The sequence below is a fragment of the Myripristis murdjan genome, chromosome 19 (assembly GCF_902150065.1).
Source record: "Myripristis murdjan chromosome 19, fMyrMur1.1, whole genome shotgun sequence".
NCBI classification, from domain to species: Eukaryota; Metazoa; Chordata; class Actinopteri; order Holocentriformes; family Holocentridae; genus Myripristis; species Myripristis murdjan.
In genome coordinates, this window is record NC_043998.1 from 807,967 (window position 1) to 826,465 (window position 18,499).

Sequence of the window (18,499 nt, forward strand, 5' to 3'; positions counted from 1 at the left end):
GGGTCAACTTATCGATCACAGAATTGCGGATGGAATCGCGGAATTAGCCAAATAAAACAATCTATTTTTAACACGGAATTTGACATAATAACAACTGCACCGGCACAGCACTAGCCAAAAAGCAAAGAAACTTTCCAGCTACAGCAGCGCACTGACATAGATTGTCACAAAGTGACAAAGTGAAGACTTGCTACTCTGCGCTATTTTCACTGGCTAACAGCTGCACACTGGCTTAGCTTGTCTATTCAGAGAAGAGGTATCACTTCGGCTTATTTTTCATATTCAATCTGTGTTATCACATGCATACTACTGCTCATTCATTGGTAGTTGAATTGTTAGGTCTGTTTGATAAGTAATTTACATTTTTAAAATAAATAATAATTTAACATATTGTTAAAAAATTAAATTAAAAAAATTAAAAAATGTCTGGAGTCACGCTTACTGGTAAACATCCACTCCTCCAAGATAATTTATAAATTGGCTGAGATGTGATAAGGCAAAACACATGAGGGCCACATCATAACCACATTGGTTTGGCCATACCTTCAAAAATGGAGGGGATTTCTCCTCTGGGACAGTTCTGTAATTGAAGCACTTGGCCCAGATAATAGATTTTACTTTTGGGCCACACCTGATTTGTAACTGGCAAATGTGTTATGGCAGAACACATGCAGGCCACATCCTAACCACTTCAGTTTGGCCATACACTCTGACACCTGCCCAGGTGGCAGAGAGGAGTCTTTTGCAGCACGTGACCAGGACCTTATTTGCCTAATTTTTCCCCTGGCTCCTCTCATCTTTCAACTGGCTCGGTAAGTGAATTTTAAACCTTTTAAATTTTGTTGAACTAATGATAATAAATGGCGATTTTATTCTCACTAAGTTATGGTTCCACAAAACCTTTGGTCTTTGGAGGAGAAAACTATAAGATGATTAGCTAAACAGAAGTGTGTTCTTTAAGACGTGTGAAGGCGGTGACTAGACACAGGCTTATGGCTGCGTTAGCATCCTCGCTAAGCCTGCTGCTTTTAGGATGAAAATGTTTGATTCAACTTTAATGATCTCTAATGTCTGATTTTGCTAAAAGCGGTCGCTAACTTTAAGCGCTACTAACATTGGCTGCTAACACAGCACTTGTGTCTATATGAAGCGATATGAAGCACGGTATATAAATTATATTAGCAGCTAACGCAGCTCCCGTGTGGTATATAAATTATATTAGCTGCTAACATTGGGTGCTAACGCAGCTGAGGCGTGTCAGTGGTGATTAGCTGCTAACGTTAGCAAGTAGTAACGAAGCCAGAGATCTATGCGCGGCGCCTTTGCCCGTCCACCAACATGAATATATGGTCGAGTGGCCATCTTTCACAGTTTCTATGTGCTTCTCTTAGTGCAAACATTTCACTCGCCTTTGCCCTCAAAAGTGTGTGCGCGGACCGGGAGACTGGTTTGGCGAGTAACCTAGCTTATGTGCGGTCTTTCAAAAACTACAAATCCCACAATCCCCTGGCCACTACGAACCAATGACAGTACTTTTCTGTAGTGATGCAACCAGTGTCACGTGAGAGGTGACACTCCTTTGCATGTCTTCTCCCTCTCTATGCATCTGAAAAGTGACTGACTGATTCAACTGAAAGTCATACATACAGTTTATGAAATATAAAAACTTTTTGAAAATTTGCAGTGCATTACATTATATCATAAGCTACTGTTGCGGCGATCGGCCTGGAGGTGTGGCAGCGGCAACGCTGCTCTGTGTTGTGTGACGGCGGGTGCGCGCACTACTCTGTGTGTGTGACAGTGGGCGCGCATGCTGCTCTCGCTCCAAGGTGCGCCTCAGCAGGTGAGCAAAATCAATCTGATTGGCAGCGCACGCCACAAGCATTGAACAATAAGACTTACCATTCATTCGGCTGTAGACGATGGAGCTGAGGAGAGCAGGAGCAGTCACCGAAAAAACACTTAAAAAAAATCAAAACGCATGGGGAAAAGGACTAAACCAAAAGGGCTACCGGTAAGCTCGAGTTTAAATGGACTGATGCGATCTCCGACTGCCTATGTATTTGCGCCAATTAATTGTACTGCTACTGTTTGTTTGTGCATGAGGGTCGAATTTAAAATTAGTAGTTGTAATCGGCTAAAAATATTTACTGAAATAATTAATATGTGCTTATGCCGGTTATGTGGGTAATAACACTACTCTTTCTAATGTTCTTCATTCTGAAGGTGCTGTTAGAAGAAACCCAATGACTTCTTCAGTCTCAGACATGGCTTCATCTGGCTGGTGACAGAGATGGTGGGAGAAAAGAGAGAAAAAACTGCTAATGAAAAGAAAAGAGCTGGAGCTGACACTTAAGCTAAATTTAAACTGTTCATTTATAGTTACATACTGTTCATATTTTTTTATACTGTTCATTTTTGTTTGCACTACATTTTGTGAAATAAAACTTTGAAGCAAAACTTGTGTGTTTCATTTTCATACATATCATGGATGGTTAAAGTGATCCATATACAGGGCAACTTAATCACTGCTCATATTGCACTAAAATTATTATTGTTATTTGGTGCCAGCTAGATTTGACCAGTCATTCACTTCAAGTAATGTCACTGTCAAACATAAGAGGGCCACATAAAGGCCATATTTAGTTTACTCCTGGTAGAAGTCTGGTTTTGTTATGGTTCAGTTAAAGCTAATACACCCTAGGGCCAGATGTGGCCCATCATTCACTTCCGAAAGTGAGCCAGGTAAAAGGTTTGGTGTAAATAAGGTTAGCTTCTGGGTAAAATCTGGCTTTTGGTCTGTGAGCCACATGTGGGCCACATAAGAGCCATTAGGCTTTACCAGAACTCAGCCATACAGGCGTGCCGTATGAGGCCCAGCTGTGAGCCATATGATCTTTTGGTGTTGGTACAGCTGTGGCAGAGGTCTGGCTATGTTATGGTTCAAACACAGCTTTCATATACCTGGGCCAGATATGGGCCATCATTCACTTCCGTAACTGGGCCACATCTTTGCTGTTCATTTGGGCCACATCCAAGCCAAAGGAAATTTGCTATTGGGGTACTGAGTGTTTGAGCAACACATCTCTGTGCTACAAAAGATCCGTGGTAAAAGTACCAGTGTTCACAGATGTGTTGATTTATTAAATGTTAATTTCAGTGTACAGATAGAAACAAATTGACAAATTAATTAAATCAATGGCCTAGGAAACTCATAAAGACTAAACAAATTAATAACGATTAATAGGAAAAGGTTCTGACTGCATTTCATTCTCTTTATTATAGAAATTAAAGCTCCATAAAATTCATGGAGGAACTTGTTTAGCTCTTCTTTCCTTACAGTTGAGAAATCCGCTGTTTGCCTGGTGTTTTTCAGGTAGTCTTGTAGACATGTGACAGCCCAAGACATTGACTGGGCCATACCGGCTTCATTTCCTGACCTCTCCAGCTGATCCAGCTCTTCACTCGTCACTCTCGCGTATCTCGGCTTTTTCTGTTCTGTCTTCTCTTCCTCGTTCAGCCATTCATCCAAACTTAGGTCGCCAAATAAATCAAAATTGACAACAAAACCAGATCCAGCATGATCCAAACTTTCCAAACAATTTGAAATTAACTGACGAGTTGAGATGCGATCACAACAGCAGTTCTTTTAAAAATGACGCTGCCGGCACAACAACTGGATGTAATGATGTAGTTCGGCAGACCAATCATAGCTCTTGTTGTCAGTGGGGGGCCTGCACTGGGGGCTACGTGGGGGGGCTACGCATCGTTACAATTTCTCGGAGCTGCGCGGCAAGGCTCTGTGGCGGTCGCGCAACCCTGGTACGCACCACTTTCGCAGAAGCATAATCCGGCCTTAACAAAGTTGACAGCAGCTTTTGATGCGGGTTTCAGTGAAACGTTTTGTGTTGCTGTGGAAACCACACAGACTTGGGCAATAAGATGTAGGCGGAGTAATATTTTCAGTGATGAGGTATTTTTCAGTTGAGCATGGCTAGCTGTGCTGTCATGCTTATTTGAGCACATTCTAAACTGCACTACTCACATACATTCCACGTCTAATTGACCAATCAGATTGCTCGGTTGGATCTACATGTTGTATAATAGATATTTCATATGCATGCACTATGCAATTTGAGTTCTGCTGCTTTAATTGACTCTTGGCCATGCCAAGGACCCCATCGCACGTTACTGTCTGTCTGTCAGACAGAGAGACACACAGACAGACAGATAGAGAGATAGATAGATAGATAGATAGATAGATTTATGTCAAAAATACAGAGGTAGGTGTGGTGAGAACTCAGAAAAACAATGAGAAATTAGATATCCCTCTAAATCTGGCTGAAAAAATGGCTTAACAAATTTTCGCTGTTGTGGGCAATGCCCCCCCTGCTCTTCTCTGCTCCATTTTTTCTGTTATTGTCTCGCTTGTGTCAACATATCACCCGAGGTAGATGTGCAGTCTGAGGTGAAATGCAGAGGTAATGCATGCATAGAGCCCATTGATGATTGAGGATAATCTCAGTTGTAGGTTGGTTACTGACGTTATTTTTGCTATAGGTAGACTTCATCTTGGCTACATTGAATGTGTAACGTACATGGACCATTGGCAGAGTGGTACATTCCACGGCACATCTGCTCCACACACGGTCCGCATATGTTACGCGTTCTATGTAGCCAAGGTGTTCGTGTATAGTGTGTATATATGTATTGGTCCATAAGTATTTGGACATTGACACAATATTCATAATTTTGCCATTGTGCACCACCACAGTGGATTTGAAATGGAGTAATCAAGACATGAGTGAAGTGCAGACTTTCAGCTTTAACTTACGGGGTTGAACTGCACTTTTTAAGACTTTTGAGGAGATGCGGGCTGGAGGAAAAGCTGCTGCGGACTTTCTATCGTTCCACCATTGAAAGCGTTCTGGCACACTGCATCACGGTGTGGTATGCCAGCAGCACAGCTGGGGAGAAGAAGGCATTGCAGGGGGTCATTAGGTCAGCACAAAAAATAATTGGTTGCTCCCTGCCTTCCCTCGAGGATATTGCCAACTCCCGAGGTCTCAACAGGGCGAGGAAGATCCTGTCTGACCCTTCCCACCCTGGCCAGGGCCTCTTCAACCTCCTGCCCTCGGGTAAGAGGTACAGGACCATTGCTTGTCGGACAAACCGCCTGAGAAACTGTTTTTATCCGTGGGCAATCAGGCTGTTGAACTCAAATAAGTAACCCCTCACCATCACTCAGAACCCCAAGTGCAATAAAACACATCACTCAGAAGCCCAAGTGCAATAAAACTGAGTAGTGCAATCCTGCTGTATGTGAATGTATGTGAGTAGTGCAATCCTGCTTGAACATAGAACATTGTTAGGGGCCGGGCAGCCAGGTCCCTCTTGTATTCCTGTGTGTTCTTCTTCTTCTTCTACTTCCCATGTGCAAAAAATCGCCAAATTTTGCACAAAGGCCTAGTCCCATGCCAGATTACCTCAGCTGCAAACACAAGCCAATAGTCCTGATGGTGGCGCTATAGCAAGCCTCTAAATTTCAAAACTTTGAAAATTCATAACAAATCAACCATATGTGCTACAGCTTTGCAACTTTCATCAAAATGTAGCCCCAATACCAAAGAAACCTTTGTACACTTTACACTTAAACCTCAGTTTTTCACTTATGGAGCAAATCAGTCATTGTTAAAAACATTTTAACAACAAATTACCAACATCTCCTTGCTGTCTAGATGCAATATGTGAATTTTCAGATTTTTGTCTTGATAATCTATTTATTTATTTATTAATTTTACAGTGGTTTGAAATCTGCCTTTCCGTGCATTAGTTGGCTGCTATCATATAACTGGCTTAGGCAATTTGTGAAGCCTCACGTGAATTGACACTTGCGAATGAGCTCAGTGAGATAGAGCATTGTCCTTCATGCCAGAAATTGTGAGTTCAAGCCTAAACTGATGCAAAACGCACATTAGAATGCCACCTTTCTTTTCATCTTCCTATTCTCCACTTGTTGCTCAAAAGTGCCTAAAATTGCCGGGCCCTGACCATTGCTACGCAGCAGCTATAATTTTTTTATTTTTTCTTTCCATTCTTACTTATTTACTTATTTATTTAGTTTTTTCTAGTGTGATATAACTATGTGTGTCTTTTAATGCAACATGGTGGGAACTCCCAAAATTTCATTGTGCAATACGTGTACAATGACAATAAAGGCTATTTCTATTTCTATTTTCTAAAATATGGCATTAACCTTTTAGGAATAATAGCCAGTTTTATAAATTGTCACCCCATTTTCAGAGACTCAAAAGTAATTTGACACTTGACTAAAAAGCAGTTTCATGGCCAGGTGTGGCCTTTACCCTTGTGTTTCCATGACAAATTAAGAAAATAAAAGGTCTGGAGTTCTTTTGAAGTGTTTGAATTTACATTTGGTAGCTGTTTATCAGAACCCTCAGCATTCAATCCAAAGAGGTGTTTATGCAGGTAAATAAGGCCATCATTAGGCTAAATAAATAAAAATAAAAATAATAAAAATCTATCAGACAGATAGCAACAACTGGAAGACCAGAGAAGACATCTGAAGTGGATTACCAAAGAATTCTTTCCCTGGTGAAGAAAAGCCCATTCACAACATCTCAAAATCACTCTCGAGGAGGTAGGCGTATCAGTGTCCAAATCTACTGTCAAGAGACGTTTGCAAGAAAATAAATACAGAGGGTATACAGCAAGGTACAAACCACTGGTGTCACTCAAGAACAACAAGGCCAGATGAGAGATCTCAAAAAGCCTGCCCAATTCTGGAACAAGGGTCTTTGGACGGATGAAATGAAGATGAACTTGTACCAGAATGATGGGAAGAGAAAAGTGTGGAGAATGAAAGGAACAGTTCATGACCCAAAGCAGAGCACATCATCTGTCCATCATGGAGGAGGCAGTGTTATGGCATAGGCATGTATGGCTGCCAATGGAACTGGGTCTAGTGTTTATTGATGATGTGACTGCTGATGGAAGGAGCAGGGTAATTGTGATGTTTATAGGGCTATAATATCTGCTCAGATTCAGCCAAATGCCACAAAACTGATAGGACGGTGCTTCACAGTGCAGATGAACAATGACCCAAAACATACTGTGAAAGCAACCCAAGAGTTACTGAAATAAGCAAAGAAGTGGAATATTCCTCAATATCGAACTGAGTATGCTTTTCACCTGCTGAAGACCAAACTGAAGGCCAAAAGACCCACAAACAAGCAGCACCTGAAGGCAGCTGCAGTAAAGTCTTGGCAGAGCATCTTAAGGGAGAAAACTCAGAGTTTGGTGATGTTGTCCATGGGTTCCAGACTTCAGGCAGTCATACACTGCAAAGGATTTTGCTCCAAATATTGAATATAATCCTTTAATTGCAGTTATGTATAGTTTGTCCAGTTATTTTTGAGCCTCTGAAAATGGGGTGACAGTGTATAAAACAGACTGTAATTCCTAAACAGTTAATGTTCTTGTTCAGTCCCTTAAATTAAAGCTCAAAGTCTGCAGTTCAATCACATCTTGATTACTCCATTTCAAATCCACTGTGGTGGTGCACAAGGGCAAAACTGTGAATGTTGTGCCACTGTCCAAATAGTTATGGACCTATAAATGTCTTATATTTATATTTCAGAGTAATGCATGTGTCTGTGATGTGCCACATGCTGTTTGTATTAGTTTTTCTTCTACATCTATCACACTTTTATTTTCAGTTTTAGTGCTTGTTGATAGGGCTAAAAGCATTCTTATTTAAATAAAATGTAAATTAGCTGTGATAATTGCCTTGTGGTGAATGAATCCATACAACCTTCATGTTTTCCTTTACTTATTATGTATTTTATTTATGTGGTTCCATTTAAAACACTTTTAAAGTGCATTTTAGGCACTTGGAACCTGGTAAATACCAGGTAAAGTGTCTGAAATTATCATATTTCATCATATTTCATTACCACCCACGTTACCAGTAAGGTTTTAAACCGAGCGGGTATTTGTTTTCTACTTGCGGTTCAGAGTCCCAAATCAACTTATTTCTTAGTAACTTTAACCCAAACCCCATCTCCCACCAGGTGGAGCCCAGCACTAAGTTATTCCCTGCAGTATTTGCTCAGGCCACCAGCCCTAATGTCTTCCAGTTTGAACTGGGGCGTATAAAGGTAAGATGCACACACACACACGCACACACGCACACACATGCACACACGCACACACACACACACAGAGTTACACTAAGAGAATGGAGGTACTGAACAACTATCTAGGCTGTAGCTTCCATGCCCAGCTAGTGTTTGAAATCTTTATTTTCTAAAGTGTAAGCTAAGTTATAAGTTATAGCCAGTAGTCTTTTTTGTTGGCCCCCTACTTTGAAAAAGTACGTGGTATATGAGTGGCTGTTCCGAAGGGAAATTTTGTGTTAACGCAAGCACACAGGATGTTATTGTAAGTGCAGTATGTGTTGTTGATTTTGGCTCAAAAATTCAGGTTGGTCTCACCAGTGGTCCAGTCTATGATCGGTATCGACAAGATTTGTAACTGTACAAAATGGCAAAGGATGGGTTTTTATCATTCACATAACAACAGTGGAATGTAAACAGCAGCAACAAACACACTGGTGAATTCTCTAGGCAGGTAATATGGCCGACATCTCAGCAGTAAAAACTCAACGTCAGGTGAACATTTTCCATCCATTCTGACTGCACCTGTGCACCAAGCATCACTGATGTACACACAGAGTCCGTCCCCTCTCGTCTTACCGGAGTCTTGTGTTCTGTCAGCCCGGAACAGGCTCCGCCCGTCCAGTGCTACAGCCTCATCCGGTATGCTGTTATGAAGCCACGTCTCTGTGAGGATGTGAGCACCGCAGTTTCTGGTTTCTCTTTGCTGAGTCAGCCTGAGCCTTATCTCATCCATTTTATTGTCCTGTGACTGGACATTTGCCAGGAGGTGGCTGGGTAGTGGGACAGCCTTGGGTCCAAGCCTTCTTAGCTTAAGTCTTATCCCGGCTTGTTTCCCTCTCTTCCTGGGTCGACTGCACCGCTTGCGATGACGTCTGGTCCGAGTGTTTTGATTGTTGGATCTTGAGATGCCGAGAGCAGAGATCGTCTCAAGGTCCGCTGCACTTAATCCAATCATTGCACTTCCTCTTCTGATACTGATGAGTGTATTAATGTCATAAGTAATACACTTGTAAGTAATACGATTCTCAGTAATAAAAACAAGAGAATCGCTCCTTTTTATGCTAAAATTGAGGGAGCCACCAGCTGCTGCATGTATATGCGCCGCCGTTGCCATGGTAACAATAATTATGACAATAATAATAATTAATAATTAATATGTATGATGATACTACTACTACTAATAATAATAGTAATAATAATAATAATAATAACAATAACGGTATTGGATTGGAAATGAAAAAAGTTCATCGGTGCATGCCTACTATTTATGATCTCATGCTCGACACCACACCAATATATCATCATAAAATAGTGTAGGCTGTTAGCAGTTCTCTTACATTACAACGACAACAACACAACAGCATCTCAATGAAGTGAACAATGGGGCTTCAAAAGCAATGTTAGGAATTCAACCTATACAATATGACACACAGCCTAAAATAATATGCCAAAAAACACTGACCCTCCAGTGATGTTAATTTATTTCTTTAAATAGAAGATTGCTCAGCAGTCTTTGATGTGGGCAGATTTCACTGTAGCCTTGCCGTTGAAATCTGACAGTCCATGAACGAATTAATTTTCATTTAATAACACAGTGAAGGCATTCAGTCTTATATGCTATATTATTTTGTGATATAGTCTGAATTCTGTTTTCGGGTGAAAATTTTTCTCTCAGACTTGGTGGTTATCAGTAGAGGGGTTTTAATATCTGATCACTGAGTCAGAATAATGAAGGCTACATCACTGAGTGCACTGATATTTTCTCATCAGTAGTAAGTGGATTGATTGTGTATTAGGGTTGTGCATCTCTGGTCTGTGGCCACTATGATATGTATCTCAATACACTGCCATCAATCCGATGCATTAAAGATACACGATTACAGATACGATTTACCCTTCAGTAGCAATGCACTGTGATTTAATGATTTGATCCAACACAATGCATTTCGATGTAATTCCATGTGATATAATGATGCGAGGAAAGGTACGTTTGATTATGTATTATTATTATTTATTATTGGAAGCCCTCGTTCTCTGTAACACCGTAAGGCTGGATATCTTTACAGATAAAGAAGGCTATAGTGTCTGTTATTATCTTTGAACGAGTGGAGCTGTTAGCCAGGGAGCCATTGAAAAAGTGGCAATACTTTGCTCACCACTCTTTTGGCTATTGGCACGAGATGAGTCTGAACACAAGGCGAGGGAGGCCGGGGTGCTGGCAGGTGCCTCCACGTTCACATCATGTCACCGTCTCAAGTGTGTAATAAGGTTAGTAGTGCTGCCTGTGTACTTTACAGCAACACAGCAGATTTTGCAAATTGTATATTATTTGTCAAGTTGTCTGTCTCTCTTGTAAATTCTGTAATGTTTCCAAACATTCAATTTGTAGTTCTCTGATGTGTCTATTTGTTCCACCTCAGCCATCCTCAATGCATATGAATTGTTGTGACATGCCCCTAGCCCATCTTGGTCAGCAGCAGTCAACATCCGCTCCGTAATGTAGGAGAAATATTCCATAAAATCAATAATTGGATGGGTCATGTTTCTAAATAAAGGCATAGAACAGCTAGTCATTAAATGGATCAGATTTTATCGATGCAAAGATGCAAAAACCAGTGCATCTTGATTTCATCCCAAATTTATATCTATTCATGGCTGCTCTACTGATGCATTCGCATCGTGTCCACAGATGTCTGTGCATCGATACAAATCTTTCTTATCCATATTATGTAACAATGCACACAGGAGAAGACTGTCAGATCCCACATGCTGTAATAGGGAATTTGTAGAGCATACGCACAGCACTTTCCCTGGTAACCTGGGACTAGCATCAGTGTTTGCACAGGTGGTACACACATCCAGTGCACACACAAACATATAGGTCCACTTGTCAATTTGATCCCCAAAAGTGTTACTGCTGTGTAATTGTGTTGATAGAGAACAGCGTTTTAAATATCGATGTAGATCAAACTGATCTTGCCAGGATACATTTTAATTAGCTGATAGTTTGAGCCACAATAATGGTCTCAGTTTTTCTCTACTACAGCACCACCAGACTCACTACCACTGCCATAGGGCCATAGCCATATTTAAGAGGTCATATTTTTGTCAGAAATGGGTGGTGCCACAAAACCTTCACTGGGGAAGAACAAAGGTAACTATGGTATGGGTGAAATTCTGCTGTGTGAAAAGTAAACACATTATAGGTTTGAATATGCCCTTAAGTGTTCCACTAGATGTGTCCAACCCCACTCTGTGTCTAAATGTGATGTTGTAAATGTGCATTGTGAATGTGTCTCTTTTCTCTGGCAGAATGTGATGCCTCTGTCAGCTGGGCTGTTTAAGAGTGAAAGGAAGAACCCAGTTCCTCAGTGTCCTCCACGGCTTCATGTCCAGTTCCTCACTCCTGTATTATGGAGTCGCGTTCCCAATCACTTCCTCAAGGTAATGACTTCTCTCTGTGTTATATTGATTGATTGATTGTTTGATTGATTTTTATTAGTGTGTCATGCACACAGGTGCCCAGCCCTTATAACTGTACAATATATACACACCATTATGAGAGATATGAAGAGGACAGGCTTGGTATCATCTTGAACAATCAATAAATGTGTACTATCAATACATGTGCAAAACTTGTACAGCATCACAAGCCTTGTTCAGAAATGTATCTGAAACTCTGTTCCCTCTTTCCATCTTATAATGTCTAAATTGACTTTGCCATTTTGTGTTTTTAGGTTATTCAGTGCAATTTATGCTCTATGCATCTTTTGTATTCTGCAAAATGTTTGATTTAAAATATTGATCCAAAATATTTGAAAATACACCTGAACACAGAATGTTGAGATTCTTTTTCACTATTTTATCATCAACATTATAATTGTTGTGAATGGCTTTAAGTTGAGTGCTTGTTTCTTAACTGTAGGGTTCATTCATTCATTCAACTCTTGGGTTGTGGGTTCAAAACCTGAGCAACATTGCTCTTTGTGCACAGGAAAACCAAGGCTGACATGGAGGCATTGTTTCTTTCAACCATATAAGTGCACATTTACTAAAGACTGCTTATTGAGCTTGGACCCCATCACGTCATTTGCAGCTCACCTGGTGAATTCAAAAACTCATAAAATTAATATAACTCATGAAAGTAGCACACATCAGCAATGATTACTCGAGGAAATAAAGTAATTCGATTACAAAAAATGCTTGAGGCAATTTTTTGCCTCAAGGATTCATTTAATTATTGTTTTCGCTTATTTCGTTTAAGTAATCACTTGCGTTCCGTCCCGGGGATCATGTTCTACACGGACTGTAAACAGTGACGCACGCGACTCAGAGTCAGAAAGTTGGCGCTATGGCAGAGAGCGAAGAGACCGCCCGTAAAAGGCAGAAAATGTCAAAAGTTTGGGATCACTTCAAACTTAAATAAAAACGAGAATATCGTGCAATGCGTGTACTGCAAAATTGAACTGGCCTACCACAACAGCACTTCGTCGATGCTTCAGCATCTGAACAGAAAGCATCCATTTGTGAACAAGGCCAGCTCATCCGAAGCCAGCACAAGGTAACTGTCCGTCTTCCACTCAACATTAGCCTAACGTAAATGTTTGCTAATTTAACGTGATGCTGACTGAGAAACACCCCCCCCCCCCCCACCCACCCACCCACCCACACACACACACACACACACACACACACACACCTTAACTCAAACATCAAAATGACCCCAGTAAATTTTAAATGCAGTACATAAACACATCTACGAGGCTATTGCTTAAAGCAGATATGTAATTAGTTGGATTTAAAATGAGCAGGGCAAGATGGCAGTATGGCTTTTTGCATTATGTTAATTTTTTTTCTTTCTGTCTGTCTTTCCCAGTACATCTCAGCAGCGGATGGACAGCTTTGTCCAGACTGCAGTGCACTGCACTGTTGAAGAAGCTGCAGTGCTGACCGAGAGCATTTTAAACATGCTAATAACAGATATGCGCCCTCTCTTCATGGTGGAAGACAAAGGCTTTCAAAACATGATTTCTATGTTTAATCCTAAATATAACCTACCATCTAGAACACACTTCACTAGCTTGATGGAGAAAAAATATGACCAAATCATAGAGAAACTGAAGATTTCTCTAAAGGAGGGAGAGCGTGTTGCCCTTACAGCAGACGTTTGGACTAGTGTGGCTACAGAAACGTATTTAGGAGTGACATGTCACTTTTTAGGGGAAGATTGGGAGATGAAGTCCCTCACACTTACAACAATGCCTTTGGAAGAAAGGCACACTGCTGTAAACATTGCTGAGTGGCTTGAGGAGGCTACTACCAAATTTTAAATTCCATTTGAAAAAGTGAAGGCAGTTGTCCATGGCAATGGGCCAAATATAGTGGCAGCGGCACCCATTTTGAAAGAGAAGCATGGTTGGGCATCTGTGAGTAGTGATGGGAAAATGAAGCTTCCTGAAGCAATGAGGCTTTCCAGCCCATTGCTTTGCCCTAAGGTTCACTACTCGAAGCGTCATTCAGTGCTCACTAGCCCCATCTGCTGCTAGAGTTAAGCTATGACAGCCAAGTCATTTAAATAGATTTCAAATGTTATCACAATGACGAGTGCGATTAAGCAGTGACAGAAAATGAATGGATGGATGTTATCACAATATAGAATAGTGTTTAATCCCTGTACAATAATAATAAAGTCTATAGTGTTTTATATAACCCTGCTCTCCCTTTTTATTCCTAAACATTTTCTATCCCTTCTTTCCTATTTTGGTTTGAGCTTTTCATGGCCATCAATGTTTATTATTTATTGAACACATCTGGTGTTGTGTGTTGGAAGTGCAGTGCTTAGGTGACACAGTATGTTCGGAGGGGGGCAGGGAGGGGAGAGGGTAATCATTATATATTGTATTACAAATACACAAACCAACCATATACAAACCAAATTTCCCTCTGGGGACAAATAAAGTATTATTGATTGATTGATTGATTGATTGAAACTGTGCTACGAACGCGAACCAAAATACCACCTACTACAACCCACAAAGCGTCACGGTTTTGTCGTGCTTTTATTTTGAAAAACGACACGCAAAATGAATCAGTCACGTTATCTGTGTAATGCGAGGCCTCGTTTGTAATTCGTCACGTGGTTTTTAGCAAACCGATGCAAGCATAGACATAATATACGTAGACGCCTCATGACGCGCTGGAACGTGAGCAGCGTCACCGCCATATTGGATGGGTCTCTTCACTCTAGGCTAGCACCAGAGTCAACCAGAGTCAATGGAGAGCCAGCAAAAATGCCGGTATTTTGTGCAGCTTATGATTGCAAGAACCGGGACAGGATTTAAACCAGATCGCGTGGGATTACCTTTCAGAAGTAAGACTGAACAATAATTTTGGTTATTTTACCATTTATAATATTATATCATCGTTACTTACATGTAACGTTATTACAGCAGGAACTGGTACTCTCTCTCTCTCTCTCTCTTTGACTCTTGCTGTTTATTTTTCTTTTTCTTTTTAAAGGTTTCCCAGTGATACGTGCTTGAGGAGGCAGTGGGAAGTTGCTATAAGACGGGAGGTTTTTGTTGTGACCGAGTCGTCAAAGCTCTGTACTGAGCACTTCAAGCCTGATGATTTTGATAGGATGGGTCAGACTCAGCTCCAGCTCCAATAGGCAGCGGCAGCCTATGAGGCGTCTACGTATATTATGTCTATGGATGCAAGCCTCGAAGCGGGGCTTCGTCAGACACGCCCCCTTCATTCTCGGTACACGCCTCGAAGCTTTGCTTCAAACGTCCCATCACTATCTGTGAGATGTGCAGGGTACACGCTGAATTTGGTTGTACAGAACATAGGCGGAAATCCTGGGGGTGTCAGGGGGGATACGACCCCTCCATCCATCCATAAAGCCCCCCCCCCCCCCCCCCCCCCCAAAAAAAAAAAAAAAAATATATATATATATATATATATATATATATATATATGTATGTAAAAAACATTGTCAACACTAATAAATAATTTTCAATAATATAGTATTCAATGAGAGTACAATGCAAGCGGTGCTAATTATAAATGTAAAATAGTGTGTTTTTAAGTGTTAAAACTGTATGACCCCCCCCATGCCTCAAAGTGGTTTGGTCCGCATCCTGCTCCCGGCAGAGCGGCAGCTCGGTAACTTTCAGTCCGTCAGCCTGAGAGGCAGCAGCCTGATGAGAACTAGCAAGAAAACCTCCTCAAGTGAAAGCCAGTGAGTCATTTATCACACCTAGGGCTGGGCAATATTGACCAAAAGTCATATCCCGATATATTTTGGCTGAATATCGATATACGATATATATCCCGATATTTTTTCCGCAATGTGAGAGCAAATGTTCAGTTAAGTCAAAGCCAAATATGACATGACGGGGCTGGAGCTTTTTCGGGTTGTGGATGGCTTGTGGCTGGGGCTTCTGCAGTGTTCCTGGTAGTATCTGGGGGGCAGGAGCTGCTACAGGAACGTCCTCTGGCTCGGTCCTCTCACCTGCCGTGTCTCCACTGAGAGGGCCGAGGAGGAGGAAGGGTCCTGTAAAGTTACCGGGCGGCTGCGCGACCATGACTGGGGCATCAAAATGCGTGTTGTTAAAAAAGCCTGTTGTTAGCGTTAGCTAACGTCCGCTAAAACTAACGTTAGCGCCCCTAAAAATGCCGACTAAAAGTGTGTTGTTACTGTTAGCTAACGTCCGCTAAAGCTAACGTTAGCATCCCTAAAAATGCCGGCTAAAAAGTGTGTTGTTAGCGTTAGCTAACGTTAGATAGCACGTTAGTGTTAGCTTGGTAGTGTTGGCCGTGTTGCTAGGGACGCCTAGTGCCCGCCTGTTTGCTTTCTGTTGACACCACATCGCGCCGTGAGTAAATCCAGTCAGCACCAAGTAAACCCCAAGCCCCACCCGGGAGTTTTTCGGGGCCGCTCAGAGTCCCTACCTCGAGGCAGGGCCGTTTTTTAGCCCCTGTAAAAGTTCAGGAACTCTCTCCTTCGGGGTAGTTCCTGCGGTGGAGACACGCGACAACGGCCCCAGCCCCATGAAATTACTCCGAGAGTGCCGGAGTGTTTGTTCCTGTCCCGCCCCTCCTCTGTCGTGCACAGAGGAGGGGCGGGGGCGCGTGGAGCAGTGCAGAGAGCTCCAGGTCAGCAGCGCAGCAGAGCAAGGATCACAGCGCAAATTTGAACTATATCAATATATGCGATATAGTCTGATTCCATATCACATTTAAAAATATATCGATATGATTTTTATATCGATATATCGCCCAGCCCTAATCACACCACTTGTTCACCAAGCACAAGGCTCTAATATGAAAAGCGATATATTTCCCCTGCTTGGTCCAAAACCTGCCTCTTTCAGCTCACTGTTTAAGCTAACAGCTAATGATTGTTTCCAAGCTGAAGCGAGTGCTTGACAGTGAGGGAGAGAGAGGACAGACCACAGGACGAGCAAATACTGAGCTTTTTATTCTTTGAAAAAGAATAAAAAGGATTTTTTTTTGCATTTTAAGTTGCATTATTTTGTGGCATAGTTTCATTTCATTTTCTTATTTGATCTCAAAGGGACAGTGTACAGCTCAAACATATACTGTATGTCACTATTTGATGCCATATCTTGCTTTGTTTTTTGTTGACACTACAGTAAATCTGTTTTTTGAAGAATAGTTTGATGTAGTTGGATTATTCAGGTATTTCCTCTAGTTTTAGAGCTTCTTTTGAGTTTCTAGTGCTTGTAAAGCTACTTTGATGGACTGTAGTGGAAATAGAACAGTGAGCAAAGAAATTTGGTTAGAGGATTATTGCTTTAAATAGCATTATTTAAAACATATGAACATGCTGAGCGCTCAACGCTGTACAGCAAGTTTCAAAGGAGAGTAAGAGAGAAAGAGCGAGGTACAGTCGTGCCAGACAGCAATTTTTTCATGTCCCCCCCCAGGAATTACTCTCTGAAATTTTGCTGTTTATTGTCCCCCCCAATAATGAAATGGGATTTCGCCCCTGGTACAAAACACACTAAAAAACAACAAAACAGTCGGAAGCTGTGTGGGTGCTGCCAGATACCTCGTTGAACACTTTAAGAAGCGTGAACTGGCTTGCACCAAACTTAAAGAAAAGCAGCAATAAATGGAAGCGCCAAAACTAATGCTGATACAAGACGTGAGTACCAGATGGAACATCACCATCATATGCTGTCTAGGCTCCATACACAAAGATGGCCTGTGACTGGTGTTCTATCTGCCCCTGCAGTCAACCCAAGGGGAAAACACCGCTACCTGGATCTAAAGCCGGAACAGTGGACCCTCAGTGAGGAACTGATTCAGATACTGGAGCTATTTGAAGCAGCAACAGTGTTTCTGAGTGGGGAGAAATATGTCACAGTCTCTGCTCTTCCTCAGCCAGTTCAAAACCTGAAAAAGTCAACAGACAATTCAGCATTTGAAACAGCTGCAATGAAGACATTACAGACAGATGTGATCCAACAGATCACAGAGAGGTGGAATGACCTGTTTGTATTTTCACCTGAAGATCCTAACACTACCCTGCTGGCTGCTGCATTGGATCCCGGGTTCAGAAAACTCAAATTCTTGCCTGCTGAGGAAGTGTTTAAGGTTCAGAACACAATTCAGACCATGGCTCTGAGTTTCAAAAATGAGACAAGGCAATCCAATGCACAAGACAATGAAGACAGCACCAGCCTAATGGAAGACTGCCCATGAGCACATACTAAGGGCAAGGATGGATCATTCCATAGTATTCTTGGATCATCATCAGAGTTCAAATGATGAAGAGGATGAGGATGCGCAGAGCCAGGTGATACAGAGGGAAATCTTACAGTACTTTGGTGAACATCCTTTTCCAAGAAGGATAATATCTCTCTCTCTCTCTTTCTCTCAAATTCGGCTGCAAGAAGTCACTAAACTCGTGGTGAAAAATAAATCAAAACTTTGTCTCAGTGGATCAGGGGCGCAGATAGGACTTTAGAACTGGGGGGGACCAAGCTGTAAATACTTGTGTGTGTGTTTAATATATATATATATATATATTCAGGCACACATCGGTAAGCGGCTCCTAAAACTTAGGGCTCGTCGCGATGAGTATAAAGCGATATATCGACACAAAAACTGTTAATAACTCCAAACCCACCGGCAGCAAACTGTCACAACCACAGCTCGGCCGTTTGCACCTGGGTTACAATACAAATTCACAAAAACAGCAAAGAAATGAACATTACAGAAACCTGAAATGCTACTGTGTGTTTCATCTAGCCAATGACAGGCAG

The 18,499-nt window shown here is 41.6% G+C and overlaps 1 protein-coding gene across 1 annotated transcript in view; it reads left to right on the plus strand.

The window, feature by feature from the left end:
• The window catches only part of ryr2a (ryanodine receptor 2a (cardiac)), a 666,625-nt gene that overhangs the window by 333,699 nt on the left and 314,427 nt on the right, over positions 1 to 18,499 (plus strand). The window contains exons 35-36 of the mRNA XM_030078094.1: positions 8,094 to 8,180; positions 11,514 to 11,645. Coding sequence (XP_029933954.1) covers positions 8,094 to 8,180; positions 11,514 to 11,645 — 219 coding nt within the window. The remainder of the gene's footprint in view (positions 1 to 8,093; positions 8,181 to 11,513; positions 11,646 to 18,499) is intronic.